The sequence below is a fragment of the Leucopleurus acutus genome, assembly GCF_964270905.1.
Source record: "Leucopleurus acutus genome assembly, chromosome: 3".
Lineage (NCBI taxonomy): Eukaryota > Metazoa > Chordata > Mammalia > Artiodactyla > Delphinidae > Leucopleurus > Leucopleurus acutus.
This window is the reverse complement of record NC_139145.1, coordinates 135,852,520-135,866,735: the sequence shown is the minus strand read 5'-3', so window position 1 is coordinate 135,866,735 and position 14,216 is coordinate 135,852,520. Positions and strand designations below refer to the sequence as shown.

Sequence of the window (14,216 nt, the reverse complement as noted above, 5' to 3'; positions counted from 1 at the left end):
GGGCCATCCTGGTTGTAGCAGGACATTGATCCAGTATCAACAGGAATCAATTCACAGAGTTACTAGTTCCTGGGTTGCATCTGGTGCTCCAGGGGCCAACAATTGTTGGAACACTTTTCTGAAAAGCTTTCCAGTTATCTATATTGAAATTTGCTTTTCTGCTTCCCTATACAGTATTATAAAATATTGTTATATATTTTCCCTATTGACATTGCTTTTCAATACCAAGAGGACATTAGTATCTGTCAAAACTTTGGAGGTTTCACTGTGGGCTTTCACCAGAAAATAAAATAAAATTTCTGTTAAATAAGACTAGGTATAGTACTGATTTCTGGAGAGCATCACTGTTAAGGCCCTCATAAGAGAAGTTTTCATCTGTATCTGCTTATTTTCTCTGTTTCTGAATGGGTTTCCCCCATAACGTGACTTATTGTATTTAATAGTCTCTTGTGTGGAATTCCTGGCCTTCCTCTTCTATCTTCCAATCCCGATGCACCTTCTTCATCTCTAGAGGTGGTTTTACTCAGTATCTTCTCTTCCGTTCTAAATGTGACCTTTCTTTAAGCCCTACTATACCACATTTCTTTAAATCTTCTCTTCCACCTTTATCTTTTGCACATAGAAGTTATGGGGCTGTGTCAGGGGGTCACCATTCTCTTCCTATCACCTTAGATTTTGAAATCCTTAGAGTTATTTTTGATCGTTTCCTCTCTCTCAAATCTTACATCCTATCCTAAAGAGGAGGGTTCAGTAATATATTTTTTTGTCATTTTTCCAGTGCCTAGTTAACAGCCTTCCTAGAGAAAGTAGCTGATTGAACTCAGAAATCCAGGCCTTGCCCTTCCTGTCTTCCTTACACATTGACCTCTATTTCAGAGACCCTTTTACCACTGATCCCTCATCACCATTCCTATTCTGGAAGCCCCAAATCCTAGGCATAGAGGGTGATCTCAGTGCTGAGAACAAGGACGTTAACAGAAGTGTCTGACCTCCTTGATCTGAAGGATTAGGGTATGTGCCCAAACATCTTGGTCAGAAGTTGTTCTGCCTCTCGGCCCTCTCAAATAAGACCCTCTCCAATGGCATTTTCCCTGAAGACCAGAAACTTCCTGCCCTAAATGCACATAGAGCAGCTTTCTTTCTAACGTCTGTGATTAGAGGAAATCCAGCACAACAAAAACATTCATGTTGACCGCATTGATTAGCACATCACTTTTTCTTGTATTCAACTATAATTCTTTGTTTATTATATAATTATCCTCACTTGATGAGATGTTCTGTTCCGTCCATGACTGCTTATAATTGTTTACATGTTTATATCCATTGGTAACTAGAAAATCTATTTATATCATTTGAATCTTCCTGTTAAGAACTTTATATTCATCCATATGGCAGTGCTTAAAAATCTACAACTATTACTCTTGAGAATCAAATGGTACACAAATGGCACATTATCTTGCTTGTCAGTAAGTAAGGCTGCCCTGCACTGATGGCCTCTGACCAGGAAGTTATTCCACTGGAAGAAAAATAACTATTCTTAAGAAAAAAGTTGGAAATGATTCCCTTAAGCTATCAGCCCATGTCTAAATGCACTTTCGATTTTTATTATATTGGTTAAATAGGAGTGATTTATAACTTAATGACAAACCTGTAATAAACTTCTTTTCTCTTGAAGGTGGGCTTAATTCAATATGCCAATTATCCAAGAGTGGTGTTTAACCTGAACACTTTTAAAACCAAAGATGAAATGATTAAAGCAACATCCCAGACATCCCAGTATGGTGGCGACCTCACAAATACATTCAAAGCAATTCAGTATGCAAGGTAAGTTATGTTGCTAATAGGCTAATATTTTGATAAAATAGAAGTGCTCATAAGTAATAAAAAGGAAAGACGAAGAAAAGTAAATATGTGGTACCTACACTTAAATCAGAACTAGTAGAGAAGAAGAGTCTGAACATTCTGTTACTTGAATACTTTGAGAAGGCAGTAGGGGATGACATTTTTAAATCTTTGATTTCTAGAACTTTTATAAGATATTACATAATTTTTTAAGATTTTACATGAAGTAAGTACAGTGAAATTAAAAGACCTTAGTTTAAGTTGGCAATGGAGCAATCTGCATTTATTTGTTAATATTTATCAAGGCCACAGACAACTTGAGCTACTGGAGCACGTCATGCAAATTTAGAAGGGCCATAGATTCCTAAGTGTTAATGACCTAGAAGTCTGAATTGAATTGAAGGGCTCATTCTACTTATAACAGGCTGGGGCGGTGTGAATTTCACAGCTATGTAACATTCTCCTAATTCTTTGCTCAGTGTCTCTTATTTTCTCAGCACTGCTGACCTTCATCTTCACTCTGCTTTAATCAGATACCTTTACAAAAAATGCTAACTATTCTCCTACTGTTAAAAAAGAAATGAAAATTGTAGGTTCACCTTCCCTTAAACGTACTTCCTGCCCTTTTTCATCGAGTTGTGAGTTCATTCCTTCCACTGCCATAACTCCTTGAAAGAAGTGTCTATGCTCCCTTCTCCACATCCTCGAAACCTATGGCTCTGCCATCAGGTAAACTTGGTCCTGCCTTAAGCCTCATCCTCTTTAGCTTCCCTGAACATTTGACAATAAGGAGCACGCACTGCTGTTTCTACTCCAGTTGCCGTGACACCACACACTTCTAGAAAACCTGCCAACTTTTTGTCAACAAGTTTGCATCTTCACTGGCTCCTTTTCCTAATTTTTCTTCACCAAACAGAGCCCGCTCTTTTATAGCCCTGTTCTCTTAGGCATTGCATCCATTGTGTACACATGAGCCATCAGCCCTGCCTGGGTTACCCCATTGCTTTGTCATTAGCCCTGACCTCTCTCCTACAATGCACACAGGCATCCAGCTGGTGCTGAAAATCCTTATTTGGAGTATTGGCTCACTAATCAAATTCAGTACATTCTAAACTGGCCTTACTCTTTTCCCTGCCCCTCCTCATGACTCTGCCATTTTGATTCATGTGTCCACCTTTTCCCCTAGTCATTCAGACTAAAACCTTGATGGTTTACTTTATTCTTTCTGCTTCTCCTTAGGTCACATATCTGGTCAGTCACCACATCCTGTCCTTTCTTTTTCTGAATTTCCTATTTTATCTGTCCCTTCTTTTTTTAGTATATTCTGTGTTCTAGTTGCTGCTTCTATCAACTGCCTACTCTCCCTATATATCTCAAAAGTAGATTCCCTACAAGAGAAGATATGATTGGTTTGGTTAACCTTTTTTGTCCCTATTAAGATGTCCTTTGGAGCCAAGCCATCTCAGAGGCCGCTGGCCAATTGCCATTATGTGAAGTACCCGTCCTGTTCCAGTAAAGTAGACTTAGGGGAAGACTAAGATGACGTAGAAAAATGGCCTCGTAGGAGTTAGAAACAGCAAAGGGCCTGTATTTTTCGCAGGGAATGTGGGTGTTGCATTTTTCCCTGGTAAAAGCCCTGGGGCCTGGCAAGCTTCCTTCTCAAGGAGAATGGCCACTTTCTGTTAAAATGGGACTCATATGGCTTTCATGATCTTTTCAAAACTTTTTCTCCCCAGCATCCCTGTCTCACCACAATTTCCCGAGCTAACAGGACTCTTTCCATTGTTAGGAGAGTCACCTAACTTCTCACGCCTTCTGGAATTTAATTACTTCTATTTTCTTTCTCTTCTTCTTCTTCTTCCTCCTTCTTCATCGGTTTCTTTTTTCTTTCTTTTTTTTTTTTTTGCGGTACACGGGCCTCTCACTGTTGTGGCCTCTCCCATTGCAGAGCACAGGCTCCGGACGCGCAGGCTCAGCGGCCATGGCTCACGGGCCCAGCCGCTCCGCGGCATGTGGGATCTTTCCGGACCGGGGCACGAACCCATGTCCCCTGCATTGGCAGGCGGACTCTCAACCACTGCGCCACCAGGGAAGCCCTTCATCGGTTTCTTTACAACAACAAATAGCATTCCGATACTCTTTTAGTAAATATTGCCATTTTCCATTGATCTTATCTGAGTGCCTACACTTACAATTTACTGTTCCAAGCCCTGCTGGGAATCAAAACTAAATGAGGCATGGTTTCTACCCTCAGCAAACTTATAATCCTACATGAGCTCTACTGTATGTCATAAAGAGTATAATTCACTCAAAAATTATTTGATGTGAGTACAAGAATTCAAATTTGGCTGAGAAATATTTTTCCATATTTCTATATTCTGCTATATAGAATACAAAAAAAGCTTTAGGAAATAAAATGATAGTCTCAGTTTTACACATGTTGAATTTAAAGAGCTCCTTATACTTTCAGGTGAAAATATTCAATGCATTGAATATACAAACTTGAAGATAGGAGGGATGAATGGAAGCAAATATAGACTTTAAATTGTCATCATGTAGGTGGTGGTAGTGAACCTATATGATGACACCAGAAAGAATGTGCAACAAGAGAATCCAACAGACAGAAAAAAAAGTTGTTGGACAACTTGTTAAACATCTAGAAACAAAATAAAGCTGAATCCCTGCCTCACTCCTTGAATCAAAATGAATTTCAGCTGGACCACCAATTTAAATCTAAGAAAATGAAACCATTAAAAGACTGTGAGAAAACTTGGGTGATTAAAGAGAAAAGTCTTAGAGATAAGTCCTTTTAAAATACCATGTCAAATATAAAAGACACGCACGCAAAAGTTAATGGATTTGATTATATCAAAATATAAAATTTCTGTACAGAATTAATATCACTAAACTTCAAACAGTGATTAATGAACTGACAACTATTTACAATATATATGACAAAGGATAATTTTCTTTATTAACAGAAGTCTTACTTGTCAGGAAAGTGATGAAAAACAAAGAAAAATGGGCAAAGATAAAGAAAAATCAAGAGTTCATGAAGGAAGAAATATAAATGGCTAATAAACATATTAAAAATACTCATCATCCTTCATAGTGAAAAAGTACATATTAAAATAACAATTATATATTATTTCTCACTTATAAGAATATCCCAGATTAAAAAGTTAATAATTCTCATTGTTATGGAAAGGAGGTGGAGAAAATTGCATTCTTGTACACTGATGGCAGTATAAATTGGTGGAATTATTTTTTTTATAAATTTATTTATTTATTTGTTTGTTTTTTACTTTTGGCTGCATTGGGTCTTCATTGCTGTGCACGGGCTTTCTCTAGTTACAGCGAGCAGGGGCTACCCTTCGTTGCGGTGCGTGGGCTTCTCATTGTTGTGGCTTCTCTTGTTGCGGAGCACGGGCTCTAGGCACACGGGCTTCAGTAGTTGCAGCATGCGGGCTCAGTAGTTTTGGCTTGTGGGCTCTAGAGCACAGGCTCAGTAGTTGTAGCACACAGGCTTAGTTGCTCCATGGTATGTGGGATCTTCCCGGACCAGGGTTCGAACCCATGTCCCCTGCATTGGCAGGTGGATTCTTAACCACTGCGCCACCAGGGAAGCCCTAAATTGGTGGAATTTTTGAAGAGCAATTTAGTATTTTATTTATCAAAATTTGAAATGTGTAAATACTTTGTCTAAATAATTTCTCTGCTACGATTTTATCCTACTGACACATTTGAAAAAGTATGCCAAGATAGATACACAAGGACATTCATTATAGCATTATTTGTAAAACTCAAAATGGCCTAAATGCATAATAATGGGAATTGGTTAAATAAACTATGGTTCCTCAAAATAATGAAATATTATGTAGCCATTAAAAAAGGAGAAGTCTAAACTAGTGGTTACCAGTGGTGGGGGAGGGGCAACATAAGGGTGAAGGACTGGGAGGCACAAACTACTACTGGGTGTAAGATGGGCTCAAGGATGTACACCGTGGGGAATAGAGCCAATATTTTGTAATAACTGTAAATGGAAATTAACCTTTAAAAATTGTATAGAAATAAAATCAGAAAATCAAAATCAAAGACAGGAGAGTTCTATATGTGCTGATATGGAAAGGTCTCCATCAAAATGAAAAACAGCTGCAGAGAATATGTTCCCATTTTTATAGAAGTTGAAGGAGTAACTTTTGCATATATTTCTCTAGATGAAACATTTTCTAGAAGGAAACATAAACTGATAATAGTGATTACCTTTGCAGTAGTGGCTTGGTGTGAAATTTTTGTTTTACACCTTTCCAAATGCTTTGGATTTCTTTTACCACGTATATTTGTTACCTTTTAAAAAACAATTTACTGTTGAAAAAAATAAATGCAGATCCAATGAGTAATATTTATGACAGGAATGAATATCTTTACCCTGTTGATTAGTTTTAATGAGTTTAATCTTATTAGCAGAAGATAATTCTAAGGATTCCTGATGTAAATACACACACACCCACACACCATGGAAACCATGGAAGTTATTTTTAATGCCAAGCAAGATTTATATTTTTATATGTTTCTCTACAAGCTACGAATAGAACGTAGTTCAGAAGTCACCAGCACTGATAGAGAAATTCTAAATCACAATAGGTTATGCTCAAAGAAGTCAGTTTCATATTTATATTTCTAACCAGAGGTCCACGTGTTTAGTTTATTTTTTGATTGAGTTTTTCTTTTATCTGCCACAGAGATTCTGCTTATTCAGCAGCTGCTGGTGGACGACCAGGTGCTACCAAAGTCATGGTGGTTGTAACTGATGGTGAATCCCATGATGGTTCAATGTTGAAAGCCGTAATTGATCAATGTAACAATGACAATATACTGAGGTTTGGCATAGCAGTAAGTGGCTTTTCTTTTTACTTGTCTTTCAGTTGATGGGTACATATTCCTTTATAACATCACTTCTGAAGACTGCACTTTCTTATTGGTTGTTCATAGCTTAATATAAAAGAATATTTTTACTCTACCTCTGCTTCTTGCTGATTTGCAGTCCTGTCAATGAAGAGGATATGGAAGTGTTACTTGATTTACTTCTCTTGAGGGCCTATTGTGTTCAGAAGTAGCCTAGAAAATACGAATAGGAAAATTGAAGTACAACACTAATGGCCTTCTCCCCTCTTCCTCTATTTTCAAGGTTCTTGGGTACTTAAACAGAAATGCCCTTGATACTAAAAATTTAATAAAAGAAATTAAAGCAATTGCCAGTATTCCAACAGAAAGATACTTTTTCAATGTTTCTGATGAAGCAGCTCTACTAGAAAAGGCTGGGACATTAGGAGAACAAATTTTCAGCATTGAAGGTAAATGAACTCCTTCTTTCCAGAATTTTTCTCAAATTTTTTTCAAGAAAACAAACTGATGTTTACCAGGTTGTAAGGGGGGGAGGGATAAATTGGGAGATTGGGATTGACATATATACACTACTATACAGTATATAAAATAGATAACTAATAAGGACCTACTGTATAGCACAAGGGACTCTACTCAATACTCTGTAATGGCCTATATGGGGAAAGAATCTAAAAAAGAGTGGATATATGTACATGTATAACTGACTCACTTTGCTTTATACCTGAAACTAACACAATATTGTAAATCAACTATACTCTAATAAAAATTAAAAATAAAATAACATGTTCTTCAAAAACCTTAAAAAAAAGAATTCTTTATTACCATACTTGTTCTATTAATGTTAACTTATATACCTTATATAAAGAGAACTCCTAAATAACATCAGTAAGAAAAATAGACAAAGAATGATGAATAAGTAGTTTATAAAAGATAAAATACAAATGGCCAATAAACATAAGAAAATATTCCCAATTTTAGTAATTATTTTAAAGTATAAATGAAACCAATGTTACTTTGTGTCTAAAAGATAACAAAGATTAGTAATGTTTAATCTTGGAGAGATTATGGGGAAGCAAAAAACCTCATACACTATAAGATTATAAACTGTATAACCTTTTGGGGTGGCAACTTAGTAATATCTATTATAATTGTAAATAGTTTTACCTTTCCATATTGTAAACAGTTTTTGTAATCATAAAAAATGTTACCTTTTTACACTGTTACATAATTTCTGAAATTCTTGAATTTGTTTGCAACAAACATGTCTACTTTTAAAATTAGAAAAATACAGTGAAGATTTTTAATAGTTCAGATTTTGAGGAAACGTTTTACTTACCAGATCTACAATAATTTACTTCTATGGCCTTGGAAGGTCTAGTCTCTATAGAAATATCATGTGTTCAAGAGCTCACTATAAGCAGGACTAGAACACAATTCCCAGTTGGTAAAAAAGTCCCACATGACCCAAATCCTGGTTCCTGATGGTTAACCCAAATAACTCTCATATTTTATTGAGCACCTACTATGATCAAGTACTGCTTCAGAAGCTGGATCCAAGGGGATTGTGTAAATTAAGTATTAATCCCTATAGTCAGATCTTTATCTTCCAATTATCCACTGGAAGTGTCTATCTAAAAACTTTTATTCTTCTCTACATTAATGTGGCAGTCCAGAAATTTAGCTTCCTTTTTGCGAAGATTAGTGAAATGTAACCACTTTGGCCACATGTATGGAAAATGAGTTCTAATTGAGTCTTATGGTGCTAGTGTCAGAGGCAAGCACATATGTAGAACTTGGACCAACTTCCCAATTGGTAAAATTCCTACTCAGTCTTGAATCCTAGTTCCTGAAGCCTAATCCAAATATCTCTCAGCACAGTCTTCACTACAGAGCAATTGCCTGGCTCCTCCAACTGCATCTGAGATATATGTGCATTTATTACTACAAATATTTAAAAGCTAAAAATTCAGTTAGGTTCTTAGCAAGTAATGATAATTTTCTTAAAAAAGATCATCATGTCAGTTTTCATCTTACCTCATCCCCTATGCTGAGTGTTCTCTGATATCAGAAATTTCATAAGTATGCCAACAAATACATTAATGTATGATCAAGGTTAATGCCAACTTCAGACACTACCTCAGAAGCATTATGGATTTCTACATCTGTTAGAACCCTTCCTTAGAGATTCCTCTCTCTCAGAATCTGCCAGCTCTATATTTTTGAGTGGACATCAGAACACTGTGTGTGTGTGTGTGTGCGCGCGCGCGTGCACATGTGTTTCAAAATTTTATTTAAGACTGATAACAGTGATATGATTTTTGAAACTGCTTCCTAGGTACTGTTCAAGGAGGAGACAACTTCCAAATGGAAATGTCACAAGTGGGATTCAGCGCAGATTACTCTCCTCAAAATGTGTGTATATCAGATAACATTTGCCTTAATACTTCTGGGTGCAGTAACCACCATACTAAAGTGGGAAAAACAGCCATCTAGTGATCAGCAGTGCTCATTTCTAGTCACAGTCATTTAGCTTCTTTGCTCTGCTGGCTTATCATCTGAAAAACAGGGGTTAATAATGCCTTCCCTTCCGTATTTCACAGGGATTTTTTTATGGGAAAAAAAATGATAATATACAAGAAAGCTTTTGAGTGCTCCAGGGAACAGGCACTATATTAATTCAAGGTATTATCACTGCAGGAATTTTCTTTATATCAATTAACTACTGGAAAAATTTGTTAAAAACACACACTCTTGTCATCACTGTTGTTGAATTCTGAGTTGCCGGCGTATCTTTTTTCTAAGAGCAGAGACAGAAAACAATAGTTGAAAAAGTAAGGAGTTAGGAAAAGAGTGAGATGGGACATCTTCTTAGCTCAGGGAAGTCCATTCTTTCTTAGAAACATCCATCTCGCAGGCCTCTGATTCTAATTCTACTCAGGATATGAGTGCAGTAGTAATAATAGTAAAAGAGGAAAAGAGGTGACACTGGGAAATGCTCGGGGAACAGTATGAACTCAGAGGATTTGATTGGCAGAATAAAGGACCAGGATTACCTTATTTCTCTCTACAATAAAAGGTGTACTAACCTTTTCTGTATCAATTGTTAGAGATTAAAGTTACAGGTCTTTCCCTCAGAAAAAATCTAAGTGAACCCACGCAGAGAGAATTTTTCACACAATTTCTTGAGGTTTTGTACACTCCCTGAAGCCCCTTCCTGCACCCAGATTCAGAGTCCTGGATTTATGACAATCATTCACATAATTTCATGGTCTCTTATCCTCAAAATGGGACACATTATTTCCCTGTTTGCTATTTTTTTAATGGCTTTGTATTTTTCATTCCAAAATCATATCTTCATAAACCATAATGGAAAAGAAAATGAAAAAGAATGTATGTATAACCAAATCACTTTGCTGTACAGTAGAAATTAATTCAACATTGTAAATACTTCGATGAAATAAGTTTAAAAAAATTAACAAAAAACCCCCCAAATCGTATCTTTGATGTTTTCTAAGATCTAAGATCAAAAACTTAAAAATAAGAAGTCCCATCCTGACCAACCCTACCTTCTGCGATGACTTGTACCTTCGAATATTCAGATTGGGTTTTGAGTCAATCCCGAGTGGCCTGTCCTCTTTGGCCCCTCCCCACTGGTGCTGACCAATGGCAGTTTCTTCTCATATCCAGTGTCACGGCTTCAGGTTCCTTTTGTAGCTGTGCCATATTCACATAGATGGGATAGGATAGAGGGGATTAGAGGAACATTTGAGAAGGAGTAAAGAAGAAAGAGAAAGAAGTTGAAGATAGACCAGGTCAGAAGAGGGCCAGCAGGACAGGTGTGGGGTAGCAGCGCCCACCTCTCCTCCTCTGGCAGCAGCACTTCCTGTTTCTGGAGGATGCCTCACATCCTGAGCTCTTCTTAGGAGTATGTGAGGCAGGAGGCTCACTTCTGACCCCTTTCTAAATGCTCACAACTGTTTGGCATTTGCAAACATGTGCCTTTGCATGGAAATTTGAAGATGGCTATGTGCCCCTCCTGTGCTGTGGTACAGATTTATCTTTAAAATGTGTTGTACTAAACGAAGCCCAAGGTAACGTAGCCCGTGGGAAGGCTTTTTTTCCGGCACAAAATGTATCAAAACAATTCAGAGATATATCAACACACAGTCTGTTAAAAAAACCAAATTCAGCTGAGTGAATGTGAAGATCTAAGCAGCTTTATTTAATGATTCATGAATCAGGCAGCGTCCCATCTAACAGACAGAGAGGAGCTCCAAGGAGCTGTAGAAAATGGAAGGCTTTTACAGGCAGAAGGGGAAACAGTTGGTTCAGGCAAGTTCACCTTCCTGTAGGGGACAGAAGGGCTCTATCGGGTGGATTACCTCACTAGTGCTGACCGGGAAATTCCAAACTGACCCGTTAAGATCACATTCCTGGGAGGGGGGCATTTGAAACTGCAATTAGGTTCGGTATTAAGTCTGGGTTTGGTGATGTGGGCTTGGCACAAGTGTTTCCATTTTGGAGCTGTTGTCTCTTTTCTTCTTAGCAATTCCTGTACATTTTACTTCATCATGCTTAGTTTTTTTTCTTTAAATTTAGACCATTTGTTTCAGTGTTTGGCACACGCTACACTCTTACGCTTTACAGGTGATGTTAATGCGTTCCATTTTTCAATTATTTTAGGATATTCTGATGCTGGGTGCAGTAGGAGCTTATGACTGGAGTGGGACTGTTGTCCAGCAGACACCTCATGGACATTTGATCTTTCCGAAACAAGCCTTTGACCAAATTCTGCAAGACAGAAATCACAGTTCATATTTAGGTAAGGCCTAGCAGCCTTTGGCTCAGCAAATTTAAATCCCATCCTTTAAACGAGCGTCTTGTTGAATCTCAGGGTCAGTTCGGCAAAGTGCTTGAGCTATCCTCTAATTGTTGTATTTGTTGCACATATTTCTGTTGCTTCTTTGCCAGTCAGCCCTTAGCCCGTAACTACTTAATGAAACGCTGTGTATTTGACTCATTAATCTCTTCTGGCTGTTCCAGCAGTTGTTATTCCTGGGACATGATTGTGTTTCTCCAAAATAGAAATAGTTCCTAAGAATCAATACGGTAAGTGGTAGTCTATATCAATTTGGAGTTTCTAGTCTTTTTGTTCGTGTAATAAGCAGCCACCAATTTTGAGCACCTACTACGGGACAGCTCCTGAGTTGGCTGTTCTATCTACGTAACATTTAATCCTTCCAACTACCCTTCTTTTTTTCTTGTGGTACGCGGGCCTCTCACTGTTGTGGCCTCTCCCATTCCGGAGCACAGGCTCCGGACGCGCAGGCTCAGCGGCCATGGCTCACGGGCCCAGCCGCTCCGTGGCATGTGGGATCTTCCCGGACTGGGGCACGAACTCGTGTCCCCTGCATCGGCAGGCGGACTCTCAACCACTGCGCCACCAGGGAAGCCCCAACTACCCTTTGAAGGAACTATTATTATCCTCATTTTACCTTTGAGAGCCAAAGAGGTTAATTACTTGCCTAAAGATAAAAAACTTACTAAGTGGCAAGTCCAAAATTTGAAGCTGGGACTGTCTGACTCCAAAGCTTATGTTCTTTCAACTGTGAAAATTTCCACCTTTTAAAATTCATTTAGTTATTCATTCAAGAAATATTGGTTGAGTGTCAGATTCATGAGTGGCTGATGGAGACAACCCAGAATCTAGGGCCAGCTTTATAGGGAGATGCCCCGCCTCCACTGGGCAGTGCTGGTGGCCAAGGGGCAGAAGCAGTTTATCTTAGAAAAAGGAGAATGTGCACTCAGGATCACTAGCAACTGTGCGTCACACTAACGAAGAGGACCTCTGATCATCTCTGCTAGTTTCACAAGCCTATCTGGCCAAGATATTCAGTAGTACCTACTCTGTGACCCCTTCTCTCCTAGGTTACTCTGTGGCTTCAATTTCTACTGGAAAAAGTGTCCACTTCGTTGCTGGAGCTCCTCGGGCAAATTATACCGGCCAGATAGTGCTGTACAGTGTTAATGAGAGTGGCAACATCACAGTTATTCAGTCTCACAGAGGTGACCAGGTAAATTCCATTGTTTAAGAAGATGAAATTAATTTCAGGGACAACAGGACAGGTGGGGAGTTAGTAGAAATGGAAACTAACATTTATTGAGTGCCTATCCTGTAGCTGGCTCTGTAATCTGTGTGTACTTGAATATTCCTTAAATCTTCACAACGGTACTGAGATCTACCATCCCCTTTTGACAGGTTACTGAGGGTTTAACTACCTTTCTAAGGCCACATAGCTTTCATGGGGTGAAGCTGTCATTAAAGCCCAGTGATGACAGGCACCTAACCAGCGCTTCGTAGGCAAGCCCCTACAAGGAGGAATAAGGAGAAGGGAGCAGGATAGCATTATAAAGACTGAGCTGCGACATCTGGGCTTGTCGAGGTGTCCTGTGGCTTTGACATTTCTAAAAGTAAAACAACTCCCTTCTCTGCCACTTTCTTCTGATGTGTGACGGTTTGGTAGTCAGAACCTGTGACGCCGCCCAGTCATGGCCCACGAGAGCAAAGGCCAGCTGATAGATTCCTATTTCCTTGCGACGTAGTTTTGACTCATGGACTTAGCACATATTTGAAATGAGCATCACTGAACTCTAACAGCCAACAGAAAATTTTCTTCCTTAAATCAGAGAAACCGACTATCCACAGATTTCCCTTCTCTGGGATTAAAACTGATCCACTGTCTCTGTGGACTTTCCAGGAGTAAGAAGATCTGAGTCTTTGACTTCCTTGACCACAAACCAGCTATGGTCACATACTTTTCCCTCCTCTTTAATATTTTAAAGAACGGTGCTTTTATTTTGAGAAAAGTAATGCAAGTGTTATGGAAGGACTCATTTCTGATTCATTTCTGAATCCTCAAGAGGCATTCACGTAGGCATACGCTGAACCTTGGTTGGATGGAATGATGATCATTCAGATTCCCAGCCTCTCATTTCCTTTTATCAGCAACTAGTTCTCCAGCCCCATCTACCTGGGAACTACTCCACTGTCCCAGATCATGCCATGGACACTTACGTCGCTCGTGCTTTCCCACTCCACTCCACCTAGCAACTTCCTTGCCATCTTCTAAGATGCAATTCAAATAATACTTAATCTTTCTAAGCCTTTCTGACTCCTGTGCACTCTGATCACACAGCATTTGCTACTTGCCTCTATTATCATATATTTTACCACGGAAGCACAATTATTTGCTCCGCCTCCCTCTTCCCCTCCTGCCTTTGTGTACAACCTCTCACAAAGTTTCTAAATGTTGCTTAAATGTGGTCTTTTACCCATCAGTGTCAGAAGCACCTGGAGTGCTTACGTAAAATACTGTTTTCTTGATCACCCCATGGACATGGTATCAGCATCTCTGGAAATGGGTCTCAGGAATCTGTATTTTACAGATATTTTTTGGTGATTTTTGTGC

At 38.7% G+C, this 14,216-nt stretch overlaps 1 protein-coding gene across 1 annotated transcript in view; it reads left to right on the top strand.

The window, feature by feature from the left end:
• ITGA2 (integrin subunit alpha 2) overlaps nucleotides 1-14,216 on the top strand; it is a 103,672-nt gene that overhangs the window by 55,930 nt on the left and 33,526 nt on the right. The window contains exons 7-12 of the mRNA XM_082836794.1: nucleotides 1,676-1,824; nucleotides 6,585-6,735; nucleotides 7,031-7,196; nucleotides 9,083-9,159; nucleotides 11,431-11,569; nucleotides 12,676-12,821. Of these exons, the coding sequence (XP_082692920.1) occupies nucleotides 1,676-1,824; nucleotides 6,585-6,735; nucleotides 7,031-7,196; nucleotides 9,083-9,159; nucleotides 11,431-11,569; nucleotides 12,676-12,821 (828 nt within the window). The remainder of the gene's footprint in view (nucleotides 1-1,675; nucleotides 1,825-6,584; nucleotides 6,736-7,030; nucleotides 7,197-9,082; nucleotides 9,160-11,430; nucleotides 11,570-12,675; nucleotides 12,822-14,216) is intronic.